Source organism: Equus caballus, chromosome 17, assembly GCF_041296265.1.
Source record: "Equus caballus isolate H_3958 breed thoroughbred chromosome 17, TB-T2T, whole genome shotgun sequence".
Lineage (NCBI taxonomy): Eukaryota > Metazoa > Chordata > Mammalia > Perissodactyla > Equidae > Equus > Equus caballus.
Window position 1 is genome coordinate 90422074 of NC_091700.1, and position 17416 is coordinate 90439489.

The 17416-nt window shown below is 38.6% G+C and overlaps 1 protein-coding gene across 3 annotated transcripts in view; it reads right to left on the reverse strand.

The window, feature by feature from the left end:
* The window catches only part of NALCN (sodium leak channel, non-selective), a 303647-nt gene that overhangs the window by 71496 nt on the left and 214735 nt on the right, over positions 1 to 17416 (reverse strand). For all 3 annotated transcript variants that reach the window (XM_070240456.1, XM_023621795.2, XM_023621798.2), the window contains 2 exons: positions 16674 to 16810; positions 15214 to 15352 (listed from right to left, as the gene is read on the reverse strand). In XM_070240456.1, coding sequence (XP_070096557.1) covers positions 15214 to 15352; positions 16674 to 16810 — 276 coding nt within the window. The remainder of the gene's footprint in view (positions 1 to 15213; positions 15353 to 16673; positions 16811 to 17416) is intronic.

A 17416-nucleotide genomic window follows, 5' to 3' on the forward strand; every position in this document is an offset into this window, starting at 1 on the left:
AAGACGCGTCTTAGCTGTCTTTCCCTTAGTGTAAGCGAACTGTCTGAACTCAGTCACCCAGCTACGGCCCCTGTAACAGGGCAGCTGACGCTTAAAATAGTGTTCTTCATGGGGGGAAAAACCTTTGCAGAAACTGGGAATAATAGTTATCATATTGTTTCCAAAATTATTTCTGTACTGCATATGCTTGCTAAAGGGCAACCAAGCCTCCTTTGTCCTAAACCTGAACGATTAAAACAAAATACACAACTAATCTGTACAAGGGAGTACTTGAGAACTGTTTCCATAATAGCAGAAGTAGCAGAATAAATATGGTAATAGGAGAACTTTAATTCAGCTTTGGGATGTTCTTGAAAGAAGAAAGGCGATATCTACAGCTATCTCTGTCTCTATCTATCTCTACCTATCTATCCATCTGGCTAAATTTAATAGTCTAGATATGTATTTAGATAGTTATGTGTTTTAACTGTTCTTTCTCCCAGTAAATAAAGAAGGCCTAGAGTGATTATCAATTTCCCTTCAGTTTTTCTTATTTCCGTAGTAAAGCTTTGCACATTTCTTGTAGCAAAGGACGTTCTCTAAGTGACTGTTAGACTGCTCTGCAGTGCCCTCTTCTGGCTCCAAAAGATACTGACAGTCACCTGAAATCAAAACACTTAAGGAAAACAGAGATCTATTTCATGAAAAGTAACTTTAGATCTGAAATTGTCCACTACAGCTATGAAATGTGTCAGTAATTGTTAATTCTGGATATAAACATATCATAGACGTAGGACATAAAAAGAAGGGTATGGGTAACATTTACATAAAGTTTGCATTGAAAAAAATAAAAGATTAGATGAAAAAGCTTCTCTTTTTTTGGTGGTTTTATTTTGTTTTTAAACCTAATACATTCAACTCCACAAGATAACCATTCTTTGACTGAATTAATGCTCGAAAACAAATAAATTAAATTTAAATGTTCAAACAATACAGAGACGACTTTTTTTGTCTTAAGTTTTAATTTGAAAGATGTTTCCAGAATTGTGCACTTTAACATGGAATTCAAGAGCCTGGAAGTTCAAATCAGTTTGCATAGAGTTATTCATGATTGAATAATTCAGACCTGAAGGACACAGCAATGGATGGGTCTAGCTGACTTTTTGGCTGATTAATGTCTTTGAAGTGTTTTAATCTACAGGTTCCCCTTTCCTCCCCACAGCTTAAGAACCCGGGCTATTTGACCTGTGGTTTCTGGGAGTCTGGATTTTGCTAAGTACAACATGTTCATGGTATAGTTCACCACGTTCCTCTGTTCTTTGTATTTCCCACAAATTGGCAGCTGGGTCCAGAGTTTCATCAGACGCAGGTTTGATCCCTTTGACAAGGCCATTGGTGGTGTCATAGTCTTTCACCAGGAGGCCTATAATGCCTGCTTGTCATGTTAAGTCGTATTGATGTTCATTGCTTAGATTGCTGCTTCTTCAGTTTGTAAAACTGTTGTTTCTTTTTCATTTACTAGTTCGAATACTTCTATAAGGAGGTACTTCCCCTCAAGTATTATTTGGCTACTCAGTAGTACAATTCATAAGGAAAGGGCAAGATGAATGCTTGATTCTATCTTATTAGTTTTTATATGATTAACTGACTTTCTATCATCCTCTCATGGTGACCAGTTACTACTTTAAAAATGTCATTATGAACTCAAGGATTCAAACATATTCGATTGGTTTCAATCTATTACAATTATCATCCCTCTTGTAGGTCAAATTATCCCAACTGTGCTCATGGGGAGTTTTTTTCAGGTTTGGCCACAGGTTTTTTGACGTGATTTTGGAGTGTTTGGCACAGCTTCCTTGTTCTGAGGTATGACAAGATGTTCCAAGCTCATCTTGTAGGCTTCCCGTTCAAATCAACAATCTCCTCCAGGAAGCTCTGGTTTATTCATTGAGAAATCGTGTTTCACGAACATAATCCAGACTCTAGCAATACAACTGCTACTGAGTTGCTCACTGTTTTAAACTGAGTTTATTCTGTTTTTTTCCATTTAAATTCAGGATGAAGGGCTTTTACCTAACCTCTTCTATATGACATCTATGTCTTTTATTTCCCCCCTACATCAAGACTCTTGATTATCAAGGACACAGAAGATGACAGAACTAGACTATCGCATAATTACTCATTAGTTTTATTTCACATTTCATAGACAGTAGTTCAGAATTACAATCTCAATTCTAACACAACAAAGCAACTAATGAATATTTTAAGTGTTTGCACATATTCTTCCCATTCTCCTCTCCCATGTGTATACTTTTACTATACTTATATTAGCAGAGAAAATAGCTTTTACATATTTTAGTCTCCTTCATTTTTTATTTTTTTGGTGAGGAAGATTGTCCCTGAGCTAACATCTGTCGCCAATCTTCCTCTATTTTATATGTGGGATGCCGCCACAGCATGGCTTGATGAGTGGTGTGTAGGTCCATGCCTGGGATCTGAACCCGAGAACACTGGGCCGCTGAAGCAGAGTGTGCTAAATTAACCACTATGCCAGCCCCCTTACATCTTGATAATAGTTTTTTTGTCCCTTTAAACGTGGAAGTCAGTTTTCCAGAATATGAGAAACCTGGCTCACATATTCTCTCCCTGGGTATCCTACATATGTTACTCTAATTTTTTCTGACATAAAGCATTACTGCTGAAAGGTTTGATGGTAAGGGAATGTTCTTTCCTTTATAATAATCACTTGTTCATTTTGAGCTAGCTAGCAATTTTTTTTTTTTTTAATTTAAAGACCTATAACTTGTCTGGAATATGTCTTATTTGTAGTCATTGATGGTTGATATTTTCAGGTATACGGTGTGTGTGTTCAATCTGTAGTTTCAAATCTTTTTACATTTCAAAAAGTTTAGTCCTTGTTCTGTTCTTCTTGTTTTCTTTTTTCAGGACTTCTATAATTAGCTGTTGGCCCTTCTTTGACTTTCTTCAGTTTGTCATCTTCTTTCAAATCATTTTCATCTCTTTCTTCATTTCTTTCTGATTTCTTAAAATTTCTCCTTCATTTTCTATTTCTCTTAAGATAGCTAATGTGTGTAATCACTCTACGTTTCTTCTAGTTTAGTCTAATTGCTTTTATTTATCACTCTCTCCTGAGTTCTAACACCTCATGCATGAGTTTTTCTAATTCATATTTATGTTGCTATTCTAATCTTAGGTAATTTGTAACATCTTTTAACTCATTTTGCAATACTTTGCTACAGTTTGAGTTCTTTGTGGGCACATCTTTATGGCCTGCCTTCACTACCTACAGGGACAGTATTCTGCTCCTTATTCTTTTTTTCTTATAAATTTTGTAGGAAACTTGACTTTAATAATTTTCTCTTGCTCATTTTTATGCAAAATTAGTTTTCCTGAATAGTTTAGTATTTCTCTTCTGAACAGTTCAGAGCTTCCCCTTCTGCTGCTTTAATAAAGCAATCAAACACAGGAGCTTTCTTTCTGGGATTTCCTGGCTCTGTTCCCACTCCCCCCTGACACCACTAACTTTAACTGGATCTGCTTTTTCCTTTCTCCCTCTTGTCACTGGCCCATTCCGTTTTGATCCTACTCCTGGATGTTCTTCAGTGTGGAGCTAAGAGGCTGTCCTCCTGTTCCCAGAAACATTAGATGCCCTGTAACTAACCTTGGCTTCTTCCCCACAGGCACCTATACCATGTGTTACTGACTGATTGCTTGCGTCCCCTAAAATTCATATGATGAAGCCCTAACCCCCAAGGTGATGGTATTAGGAGATGGGGCCTTTGGGAGGCAATTGTTTGGATGATGTCATGAGGACAGAGCCCCCATGATGGGATTAGTGTCGCCTTATTAGAAGAGGAAGAGACCAGAGCCCTTCCTCTTTCTGTTGTGGGAGGACACAGTGAGAAGGCTGCCATCTGTGAGCCAGGAAGAGGAACCAGACACTGAATCTGCTGGCCCCTTGGACTTCCTAGCCTCCAGAACTGTGAGAAATGAAATGTTTATTGTTTAAATTACCCAGTCTGTGGTATTTTGTTATAGCCGCCCAAACAAACTAAGACGCCATGCAAATCATGTGGCTATCGGTTTGTCTGCACCTGCTTTTATTTAGGGTTTGTAGATTACCTTGTTTTGTTGTAAATGTTGTCTATGGATTTTTGGCTTTGTTATCTAGGTATTCTCTTTATTTTCATATGGGAATTCAAGGAGATTCCAAAACTATTCCAATGCCTCTGCCAACTTTCCAGAAGGCTCCTTCATTTTTCCTTGTTGAATTTTGATGCAGCTTTACCACTTTTATTAATCTTTTCAAAGAACGAAATTTAAGTTTTATTGATATTATCTATTGCTTCTTTTCCCCCCATTTGATTAATATCTGCTTTTATCTTTACCATTTCTTTCCTTCTGCCGTCTTAATATTTTCTCAGTTGATATTTTTCTAAATACTTGAGCTGAATACTTGGAAGATTATTCAAGACTTTATTTCTTGACTAAACATTCAAGGCAATAATTTTGCCTCTAAAAATGCTTTTAGCTACTTCTCACAAGTTTGACATATATTGTGTTCACTATTTTTCAGTTCTAGACTTTTTATTTCCATTGTGGGTTCTTCTATGCTCCCCAAATTATTTAGAGGTGGTTTTTAAATTTCAAAATGGGTGGGTGTTTTTTGTAATTGCTATTTGGTTTCTAATTTTATTGCATTTTGGTCAAACAATGTCTTCTCTAGGATACCGACTGGGTATATAGTTAGGATTTCGTTGTGGTATAGTAAGCAGTCATGTTTTGTGAATCATTCACATGCTCTTCAATCAGAATGTGTATTCTCTAGTCATTTAATGAAGAATTGTCCATTAAATGAAGAATTGTCCATTAAATGAAGAATTAAATTAAATTGTCCATTAAACTATATTTGAAGTCCTTTAAGTCTTTATTAATTTTCTTGGCTCTTTGATCATGGTGAGGTGTTATATACATATTTTACATATACATAAAATATACATATTTTAAACTTAATCTTCAAATGAATCCTCATAGGTAGGTATTATTCTCTCTTTTTCACAGACGAGAAATCCAAGATTCATAGAAATTAAGTTGTCTGAGATTACCCAGATAATAAACTGCAGGATTATGATTAGAACTCGATTGTACAGCTTCAGTGTTCCAATCTTTTCACTACGTCATGATGTGAACCACCACTACACTTAACAGTATAAAAAAAAGCATTTTCCAAAATATACCGTAATAAAACATTACTTGATTTGAAAGATTTGGTTTACACATATAACAAGCTGTTACTTACCCCAAATCTTAATGCAAAACCTAGACTAGCCAATTTTTCCCTTGTTCCATATATGCATAATTGATTTTCAGAATAACCACCCTGAAACACTAAAAGAGATCAACGAACTTTCCAACCCATTAAAGCCAGTATGGCTCTAGTATTCATATTCTAGATTTACTGATTCCAAAAGTCAGGGATCCATCACAACTTTCAATTAACCAGAATATTAATTCAATTTCTTCAGTCACCTGGGAGTAACCACAGACTTGTCACAGAATATTAGATTCCTCTGGGATCCCACAGGGCTTAGAGCTAAAGAACTGTAATTTCATTCCAGTAATTCCCTTAAAAATGAAGCCATTAATATTTATTTGAGAAAGAAAACCATAAATATTGCAACTATTCAACTAACTTTTTTGATCTGGAGTTGTTAACAATACATTTCTCTTTATAACTAGGAAAAAAGTTTGAGAGCCCTTATTTGTCTTTTCTAAGTTTAAAAATATTAACAGATTGATAATAAATGGGAAAGTGTTTATAAAAACATCTGACCATAAAGCACAAAATCATGGTCCAATGCACAGGGCTTGATGAATGCCATTTCTGCTAGAAAGATGTAGTGCAATTACTGTAATGAGCCACTTTATTGAATAAGTCTCCCACATAAAATATAGTAATTGGAAATAAGCAATTACTTGAAATTACTTAGGTTGAAGGTGGTAGGTACCTCATTTGACTGTATTTGAATTTTTCATGCACCCGTGAGCTAAAAATTAATCCCAAAGTGCATCTGACAGATCATGTGTATGGCAAGGTGTTTCTATGAAATAAACTTTTTATGGAATTGACATTATGTTGGGGAAAGTGATTAGTGTAGGTGGCAACAAGATTAAAAAAGTCATATTACAACGCATATAAAAGCAAATGCTGTTATAATATCATGTTATGAACATTGACATATGTCTTAGATGTGAATTTTGTGAAAAGAGAGTTTTAGATGAGGGGTCAAGATCTCTAGTCTTCAGTTATTTTAACATTATAAATTCTGAACTCTGAAAAACACCAGGCATGAGTTAAAAATATATATATATAAATACCTTTGTGTGCACACACACACACGCAAACACACACCAAATGTTCACTCTTTAGGACTCCAGGGCACCCAGCACTCTCTGTGAATTCCACCAGATCATAAGCTCCATACGACTAGGAGAGTGCATTCCTTGTCCCCTACATTCTATTCCATTGTCTAGCACTGTGCGTTGTTGGTTCTTTTTTTTTTTGAGGAAGATGAGCCCTGAGCTGACATCTGCCGCCAATCCTCCTCTTTTTGCTGAGGAAGACTGGCCCTGAGCTAACATCAGTGCCCATCTTCCTCTACTTTATATGTGGACGCCTGCCACAGCATGGCTTGACAAGTGGTGCATAGGTCTGCCCCCGGGATCCCAACTGGCGAACCCCAGGCTGCCAAAGTGGAACGTGCAAACTTAACCACTGCGCCACTGGCTTGGCCCCCATGGTTGGTTCTTGAAATGTATTTAAATAACGAATACATTTTTAATATACTACATTTTTTTTCTTATGAAGTGAATCCTTGAAATAACCAGTGTGAATGAAGTAAAAATGACAAAGAAGGATTGCTTATTTTGAAATGCATCAATTCACTTGATATATAGGAAAATCTTGTAAAACTAGAAACTAAAATGATATTGGAAATTTAATTGGCTTGATTTTTTTGCACTTGAATTTTGTGACAATGCTTTAGTCACTAAAGCAGTAGCCTGTGTCATTGTAGCTTTGGTCAAATCTCCAACCCTTTACACATCAGATGGACCAGTATAATGAAAACCCCTGACGCAAAGAACCAGGGAAAACCAATATCTTCAATTATTGAAAAGAATTAGAGATGTCTAATATACAGAGCTTACTGGTAAGAAATGACAATATATGCAAACTAGGTTTTAAATTATACAAGTAAAAGACAAAATGACTTTGTGGTTATAGCTCATATAAACAGAAAGACAAAGATTGAAAATCTACAGAGATTTAAAAAATAAGATGAGTGGGTTTATGATTCTGGGAGCAAATGCCAGATGCTTTTAACCGTGCAGCTGTTTGTGCATTTAGAATCCGTGGCCCTCTGATAATACTAGGGAGCACTCCCTGGTCTCCAATTATGGGTCACTTGTACTTGAATGTCAGGTCCGAATGACAAGAACTCAGCAGCAGCAACTCCAACACACTGAGACTGGCATATCACTCAATGGAAAAGAAAACTTACGAGCACAACTAGGCTCAAAAGAGAAGAATGTTAAAAAGTACAGTCATGTGTCACTTAACGATGGGGACACGTTCCGAGAAATGCGTTGTCAGGTGATTTCGTCATTGTGCAAACATCATAGAGTGCACTTATACAAACCTAGATGGTGCAGCCCACTACACACCTAGGCTCTAAGGTACTAGTCTTATGGGATCACTGCTGTATGTGCGATCCGTCGTTGACCGAAATGTTGTTATGGAGCGCAGGACTGTAGAGCTAAACGTAATTTCAAAGATAGGTTTAGCTGCAACCTTCAGTTCTCTGGAACCTGTTTTGGAAGTAGTACCCCAAACTGTTGATTAAAAACCTTCTATATTACCTATAAAAGATTCTTAATCCTAGACTGATTTGCTTTTCACTCTCAATGAACGTACACCCAAGGAATGCAAACAAATTCTGTACGTATAATCCCAAACTAAAAATGGTTAGATGATTAAATATTCTGCAAAAAGAATCATTGATAGAGAATTCCTACTCTCATGTTAGTGACAGCAGCAAAATGCGTTTTTCACCCAGAGCCCAGCACACTGTTTGCATCTAAAGGTCCTCGATGAACAACCTTCAACGGAAGAACGTGCGCTCCAACGCAGCTGCATTTTGATCTGAGCTCAAAAACGTACTGCAACGATCAATAAAAACAAATAAAAAGGTTTCCATTTATATTATGTATCTTTTGTTTCCTCTCCATTAGTGTGAATAAATGGGCAATCAATTCTCTACTAAAGCATTCTTACGCTAAAGGCAGAAGTTCATGGGGTTTTCATATTTGATGAACACCACGTCTTCCTCCCCCTCACACTGCCCCGCACCCCTGCCACACAGACCCCGGTCAGGCGGTGGCCCTTGTAACCTCCCACGCCTCTCCCCCAGGCATGTCTTGAACAGCCTTGCAGAGACGGCAAGCTATTATTTCAGAAAATTCTTCCAGAAGAGTCAAACCCTAGAGATGAAAACAGGCTATTCTCGTTTTTTAAGTGAGTAAATGTTCATCCTGGAAATTACAGATCAGCCTGAGTAACTTGCTACATGCAGAGTTACTGGAACAAATCATCAAACACTCTATAATCACAGAGAAAATTATAAAATGCTGCACGGCAATCAACAAGACTTTGTGAAGAGTAAATCCTTTCAGGACAATTTCATTTACTTCTTGAGAGTCTAAGACACTAGGCAGACAATGGGGGTAGTAACTGAAATATCATTGAAAATCAGACCAAAAAAAAAAAAATCAGACTCATGATCAATAAGGAAAATAAATCAGTAATTAATGTATTGTGTTCAACTAGACTGTTATATCCGAAGGTTACTTTGTTTAAGGAAAAGTCATTTGTCTTGACAGGTGAACATAAGTGTATTTGCTGAGTCTGACTTCATGGCATGGTTTAATATCAATGACTTTTCTTATCTGGGATGACAGGCATGCAACATAGGCTATGCCTCGTGCGATGCTAAGCATTTAACATATATTATTTAATTCTCCTAACAAACCTTGAAAACAAGAATTCCATCTATTTTATAGATGAGGACTGGGAGCTACACCACAATCACTATTACTGGTCAATCACTATTCTATTCTATTTCTCACAATCAGTTACAGCAAGCACATTATGCTTTCTGTGCCTTTCCACATGCTTCCCTCTGTGCCTGGAGCACCTTGCTCCTATCTCGCTTAATCAACCTGCTCCTGTAAGAAGGACTTAGGGGGTCATGTCTCATGTTCCTGTAATACTTTCATCCATTTACACGTTTCTCCCTGTTAGACTAAAAGCTTCTCAAAGGCAGAGTTCACATCTTGCTCACTGTTGAATTCCTACAGCCTGGAAGAATGCCAGATGAATAATGTGTTCCATAAATGCTTGTTGAATGACTGAGTGAATGCTGAAGACTTATGGAAATGAAAATGGTAGAGAAAACACAGTAATTGCTTGCATCATTTTCCTCCTTATTTTGTACATGTGTTGGCTGTTAATTGTGAAGGTTTATTATGGAATTTGCTAAATGCTTAGCAGAAAGGAGGCGGGTAAGAGAGAGAGCAGACATCGCCCTATTGTTGGAAAATTAGTCACTGTTCTTTATCATATGGGTTCTGATACTGTACTAGGAAGTGCAGGGGCACAAGGGGGTAGCTGAGACAGCCGTCATCCCTCCATGCATCTCAGGATGATGTGACGCTGTGAGGTTCCCTCATGTTTCCCAACATCGTAGGTTCTCACCTCAGAAACAGCATGTCAACCAGGACAGCAGGGCAGAAATATCAGGGAGCTCAGCCAGAGAGCAGGGAGAGTCCCCAGCCCCAGCCACAGTGGAAAGCTTGGCTTGGAGGAGATGCTTCACTTCTGAAGACTGAGCAGGCTACTTTTATTACCGGGGCTACTGGAAAGCCAGGTTCACAGCTTGGTTTTGTGGGGGATCAGAATTGGCCACCCCAAAATATATCTCTTTGCCTTGACTACTTTTGAGGACAAAAAGACTCTGAAAGAAATATTGCCCTTCCCGCTAGCTGCCTAAAAGAATCTGAGACAGAGGGCCTGTGCCAGGAGGGAGCTACACCTGAGATGACTGTAGTGCAATGTAAATGTGTCTCAGGTCACTGTCTGGAGCTGGCCCATTTGCATTTCCATCTCCATATAAACTGCCTTCCTCCCCTTTGAAGATCCAAACCACTACCTCCAACATCCTCCTTTGTCTTCAGCTGAAGACGGTAGTTAATGCGACAGGCTTTGGCCATTCTGGCGAGTTCCTCAGCTTTCCTGGGCCTCTCCCATGTGTACACGTTATAAAGCTTTGTTTGATTTTCTCCTGTTATTCTGTATCATGTCAATTGAATTCTTAGATCACCCAGAAGGACCTAGAAGGTAGAGGAATTGTCTTCCCCGCCTACAGTGTATTCACAAGCACTCTACTGAAGAAGCCTGGGGTTTAATTTCAAGCCTATGGAGAAAAAATGAGTAAAAAACCACTGCCTGATTTCCTTCTGCTTGGAAACTAGAAAAACTCCTCTCAGGGTACGCAGGTTTATCCTTTATCAGGAAGAGAGGGAAGCCCGTACAGATGGCCCCGGTGCAGGCGTGAGGGGAAAGGAACGTGGGACTTAGCCCTCGGGAACTCCGTTTCTACGGAGTGTGGAAGGGCAGCCATTCACCCCCAAGGAGCGGAGGGAAAACGCTATTTCCCGTCTTCGTGCTTTAGGATCTGCAACGCAGCTTAAAGATTTTACATTTTTGTTGGCTCCTTGTTTACAGCGAGAAGGACAGGTATTTTAAGCTATGAGATAAAGGTAATCCAACAGGGCTATTTTTAAAAACACAGTCTCTGTAAAGTGAGGTTGCCATGGGAATTACCAACGTTGTTCAAAGCCAGGGTAATTACTTGGAGAAAATCTTGCTTAACATGTGCTATTGTGTTTCCTGCATTGTTTAATCAAAAACAACCCCCCGCCTTTTGTTGTCAGGGGGTTTTTTTCTTTAACTTGTGATCTTCAGGTTCCTGGGGACTCCATGTTTCCCTTGGCAAGAGACAAGTGCTTCCCTCCAGTGCACTGGGAGTCACAAGTGTCTCCTTACCGGTAATCATTAACAGAAAAGTTTTATTTTATTGCTACTTTTGTCATGTTACGAGAATCACCGAGAAGCCAGCCTCTCATTTTCTTTTTATTTCTTACTGCTCTTTAAGGAAAACAGCCTTAATTTGCATTACATGGGGCAGGGAGAGTTTCTCCGAGTAGAGTGAAGGACCTTGCTGTCCACCTGACACTGATTGGCATTTCCAAAGTCAGTTGGGATTCTGACAGAAACTTACAGGTGCTTGATGAAAAATACTTTATCGGGGGGCAAACAGTGGTATGATTTCTGTTCAGGATTTTTGTTGTGTGTTTATGTATTTTTGTTTTTTAAGTGGCTTTAGGGTTTCTTATTAAAAATAAAAAAGGCCTGCCATATTTAAAAATACAAATATCAGCCTGCTTTCTCTTTGATTCTGCTTTCCTTAAATCCTCACCATTGAAATTCATTAAGTGGGATTCTCTGTTTTGGGTTTCCCTGGCCCAATGGCACTCAACAAGGATGGCAAGGAACCCAGAGGAGCTGAAGCTGGAAACAGTGGATCCTGAAAGGAATTAAGTCAACTTTTCTGACAACCTAAATAAAGTCAAAGCTTTAAGAATGGAAGGCAGCTGAGGTAAGCCTTTTTGCTGATGCCACGATAGGGTAGCTGCTGCTGAGATGGAGAAAATATGTCCTCCGCATCCCACTTTCCGAACTGGAGCATTTACCCAGATAATGAAGGCCATAAAGAGATGAACAGTATTATTCCAACCATAGTTTACCTACATATGGGCCAACTAAGCTTACCTGGGATGAAGGGCAACCTGACCACCACCGATAATTTTCCTTGTATAAGGTCACATATTATGTGTTTGAATCAACCAACCTTATAGATGGGGGACTGCCTGCAGTATTCAAAAAATTCTAGTCTCTTTTCTTTTTATTTTACTTATTTATTTATTTATTTTTTTTTGGTAAGGAAGATTAGCCCTGAGCTAACATTCACTGCCAATCCTTCTCTTTTTGCTGAGGAAGACAGGGCCTAAGCTAACATCTGTGCCCATCTTCCTCTACTTTATATGTGGGATGCCTGCCACAGAATGGCTTGATAAGTGGTGTACAGGTCCACGCCTGGGATCCGAACCTGAGAACCCCAGGCTGCTGAAGGGGAGTGTGTGAACCTACCCACACGCCACTGGTCTGACCCCAAATTCTAGTCTCTTTTAGATGCTGAGTGACTTGGATACCACCAAGGAGCAGTGTCTTTGCTATTTCATTAAATTTTAGGAGATCATGAGAAAGATTCAAATGTAAAATTATGGAATAAAACTATAATCGTTATCTTACTTTCAGTTAGTTAAAAATAACTGTTAAATGAGAAGATAAAAAGAAACCACCAAAATATAAAGACATTAGAGATGTCAGAAATGGCATTTGGAGTTCTTTGACCTCGCCCAGCACAGAGATGGCCTGAAAGGGACAACAGCAACCAGACGAAGGGTGCGACCATGTCCCCTTAGACTCCTCCCCCACCCCCCAGCCACACACCTGCCAAGAATCTTTTCACTTTTTGCCTTGCCGATTTCAAAATATTCTGTTCAGGAAATTTAAGAGAGATCATGTTTCCTCTTATGGAGAAAATAAATTTTCATGGACTAAGATTCCAATTTTGTGTTTCCAGAAGGATATTGTTACTAGGGATTTAAAAAAGCATGTTGTGGATTTGCCACGTCGAGTACAAATGATATCAGCTCTGGACACCCTTCCTGGAGTTCGCTGGTCAGAACCACAGCCCAGCCTGGGGCTTCATCCACACCTCTGGCTTCAAGTCTGCTTTGGAAATAACCTTTTTTCCAATCATTTTACTGAAGTCATAATGGCTTATAACATTGTGAAATTTCAGGTGTACATTATTATTTACCAGTTTCTGTATAGACCGCATCATGCTCACCACCAATATTCTAATTTTTATCCGTCACCATGTATATGTGCCCCTTTACCCCTTTCGCCACCCCCATCCCCCTTCCCCTCTGACAACCATTAATCCGTTCTCTTTATCCATGAGTTTGTTTTAAAAATAAATGTTCTAGCGAGTAAAAACGCAATTTCAGACGGATTGGCTGAAACCAGGCTGTTATCCTCTCACTTGATTATCCACCAACATAAGAACTTCTGCTCCCATACCCTGTACACAGTACAGAATGAAACACAACTGTGCAGAAGAGCTGTAAATAGTTTAGTAGCAATTTTTTAAAAAGAGTAAAAGTCTTTAAGGAAAATTAAGAGTATTGAGTGCACATGCACACAAACACACATTTCATGATTTTTCATTCAAAATTTAAAAGCAAAGGATGACATCAGTTGAGATCAAATTAGTGGGCTGGAAGATCAGGCAGAACAAATATCTTGAAGCACAGAATAAAAAGAGAGAGATGGCAATCATAAGCAAAAGGCGGAAGGAAAAAGGAGCAGATGGAAAAGTAATAACCGAAAAAAATAATGAATGAAAATTTTCTTGACAAATATCTTAGTTTACAAGCTGAAAGAGTTCCCAGTTTGGGCAGTTTGGACAGAAAAGACATTCAAAATATATCCTGGTAAAGTTTCTTTTTTTTGATGAGGAAGATTTGCCGTGAGCTAACATCTATTGCCAATCTTCCTCCTTTTTGCTTGAGGAAGATTAGCCCTGAGCTAACATCTGTGCCCGTCTTCCTCTATTCTTTTGTGTGTGGGACACCACCACAGAGTGGCTGGTGAGTGGAGCAGGTCTGAGCTCCGGATCCGAGTCCGCAAACCTGGGCTGTTGGAGCAGAGCGTGTGGAACTTTAACCACTTGGCCGCGGGACCGGGCCCCCTGGTAAAGTTTCGTAACTCCAAGGATATGCAGAAAGTCTTCCGAGCTTCCCCAAAGAAACCAGGAAACCAAAAAAACAAGCAACAACCAAAGAAAAAGAATCTAATTAACTTCAAAAGAAAAAAAAATGACGCTGGCATCAGACTTGCCATCTACAATCTTGGCATCTACGACATGGAGGAACAACACGTGTAAAGGACTTAAAGAACATGAAAATGAATCAATGGAAACCCTTGAATGAGAAGACACATCCTGCAAAGGAAATCGTCCCCATAGTAACGGAGAACAAAATCACTGACTGGCAGCAGAGAACCGAGGAACTGGGGAGAGAGAAAGGGGAGAAGTTCAAGGTTCTCTCGGGAGGGGATGGGGGAAAAGAAGGAGGTGAGAAGAAAGCCCCGGTGCTCCGGCAGCCTGCTCCTTGTGGGGTGGGGAAGATTGGGGAGCAACAGCGAATCTCAGAGGGTGAAGCTGGTATTTTATTTTCACATGATAAGAGAGAAATGTGTATTTGATTATAAGCAATAGAAAAAAGGCAGTAACAATTTAAAGGAATAAAAACTAAACTAGGACTTGTGAAGTGAAATCTTTGCAAGTGAATTAGACGATTTTACCAACTCTCATCTTTAATCTCTTTTACAAACTCTGTTATTGATCTTTCATTTTCTAACTGTGGAGTCTAAGGAAGAAAATTCCCTATCCGCTTTTCGAATGATAAAGAAATAGGTAAATCAGAACATGAGTAAGATAATGCACCCAGAGATAACCCCTGCCACATGTTAAGCACTCAGTAAGTGGTAGTTACTTTGATTGATTTTGGGGAAACTTGCTCTGGTTATTCTCCCTGCGGTAAAAACTGGACTAAGCATGGTCTCTCACAGACGGCAACAAACAGGCCACCCCTGATCCGGGTGGCACCTTAGAGCTCAGAGCCCTTCCTTCTGGGCATGAGAAGATGCAGCTTTGGGGAGGCTCGTGACCTATTCGAGCTCACACGGCTGCTGTGTGCCACGGTTCAAAAGTGGACTTGGAGAAGTGCAACATTTAAATTCATAAATTTACAAATGTTAGGTTTAGTGATTTTTTTTCAACAAATACAATTATTTCTCATTAGTCTCCTGGACATTAGATTTCAGGACGCCACACGGTTATGTGGTTCTTTTCTCTCACATATATGCTTACGAGAAATTTGGTAATTTGAGACAGTGATTCTTACCTTTTGGTCAATGTACTTGTCTTCAATTGCAGACCGTTTGGAGTGATCACATGATGAGGACGAGGCCGACGGAAGGCTTCGTAAGAGGCAGCAAGTGTCCTGTTGCTGGCGATCAATGAACTGCTTCATAAAACTTTCCCTTTGCAAATGAAGGACACATACATCCAGCATCATTAATGAGATGGAACAATGAAGACATTGTGCAATGATGCGTTTGCTTGAGCTAAGATAAAGCAACGACAAAAGTTTATGGAAAACAAGGCATGCCATACCAAGAATGGTGTTTAGTTTAATTACTAAAAGAATTAATTTAGAGAAAGCTTTCTGAATCTTCAGTCATTCCTGTTTAAAAAAAAGCAATGTCCCTGAAATAACTTTTAAGCAATAATATTCAGTAATTGATGGTATTTTTTAATCCTATTGAGGTAATAAGATACTTTTTTTCTCCTTTAAAGAATTAGTTCACCTCTCTGAACTTCCACTCATCATAAGAATCCTTGAGAGATAATCTTACATCGAAAGACTCAAAATAACTCAAAAGAACCTTACTTCATCTGATCTCTAACGCACAGTGAGAATTCAAATAACATCTTTTCAAATAACCCCTAATCTTGAATCTAATTTATGGCTCTTTTATACTTCGTATTTTCAGGTTTGAAATTCTGTTTTTTTTTGAAAAAATCAGAAATGCAAATATATTTCTATTTGAATTTTAAATATTATGGCAGCACATCCAGTCTCAAACTTTTATAATCCCACCATAGAATTGTCTTTAAAACTAGTTACATAAAAAATGTCATATTTCATTTCATGCTGGCTCCATTTGTAATTATTGAGTTACATCTGAAAGAATTTCCCTTCGTTATCACAAATATCTTTTTTAAAGCATCTTCTAGGCAACTGCTTAACTGGAGGGCACAGTGGTAGAAAATCAAATTAGTGTGAGTGGAAAATGCCATAGTTCTTCTTTGAAAAAGTGGAAGATAAATTATATTCCAGTCAGACATGGCTTTCTAAACAGATGCTGTTACAGTAGTACAGAAGCCTGGGCAGTGGCAGCTTCTCTACTGACTTGAAAATAAAAGGGTGGCAGAGGCAATTTCACCCTTACATGGTTGAGGGTCCGAGGCTGCTGTCTACCTGCCATCTCTGCAACCTCGAGCACCTTTGCCAGTTACCTGGGAAGTCAAATCCCTGGGGAGCATCTCAGGGAGAAGCAGTGGGAAGCAGCCTGCTTGCCTCGGCTGATCCAGTTGTCAAATGACTCTGCTCTGAATATATTGCTATATACACAGGGGTCAATGGTTTCAAAAACAGAGGTAGAGAGAGTAGAACTATAGATAACTTAAAAATAGAAAAAAACCCACACCCACATGAGTTTGAAAGAAGGGCTGAAGCAGATGGAAGACGAATCTTTTACAGTGTATTTGAGATATACAAGCAAAGACATGCTTTCATACCTGATTTTAGGAACTGTAAAATCTGAAGGAAGCTTTGAGATTTTCACCATTTGCGGTCTGTTTGGAAACTTTTCAAAGATTCGAAGGCGCAAAGGGAGCTTTTCTTTGGTGTCTGCATTTGCTTCACTTTGCTTTAACTAAAGAAAAAAACAGAAGAAAAGAGGGGAATCTATAGACTGTTGGATTTTTTCAAAGACACAGTGAGTTGTTACATGAAGGCACAGTAGATGGCAGCAGAGACCCACTGAGGACACTTCCATCACCTGCCGTAGACTGCTCTCGCGCTCAAACCTTGAGCACCAGGAAAACAAAAATCAAAAACTAAGCGAAACAAAAAAATAAATCAGGAAAAAAATTAGAAGAAAAAAATGTATGTTATTTTACTCCTCGATATAAGCTCCTTTCATACCATACATTATTTTCTACTGTTGCTTATTTATTATCACTAACATATTTAAACAATAAAATTTGTTTTATAAATATATGTGCTAGAATTAGAAATCAAAAGAATAAAAAATAAACATAAATCCTAAGGGGTAATATTTGAAAAGAGGGAAAATGTCAAGAAAATTGGTCATTTGTTTCAGCAGATTAAAAAGAGAAGCTCAAATGGAAATAATACATTTGGTACATAAAGCAAGAGTTTTCTGTTTAGCTGTAAAGATGCTTGGGAATTATTACATTACGTGCCACAAAATGTCTCTGCGAGAAACAACAAGCAAGTGGTTCTATTTATTTATTTA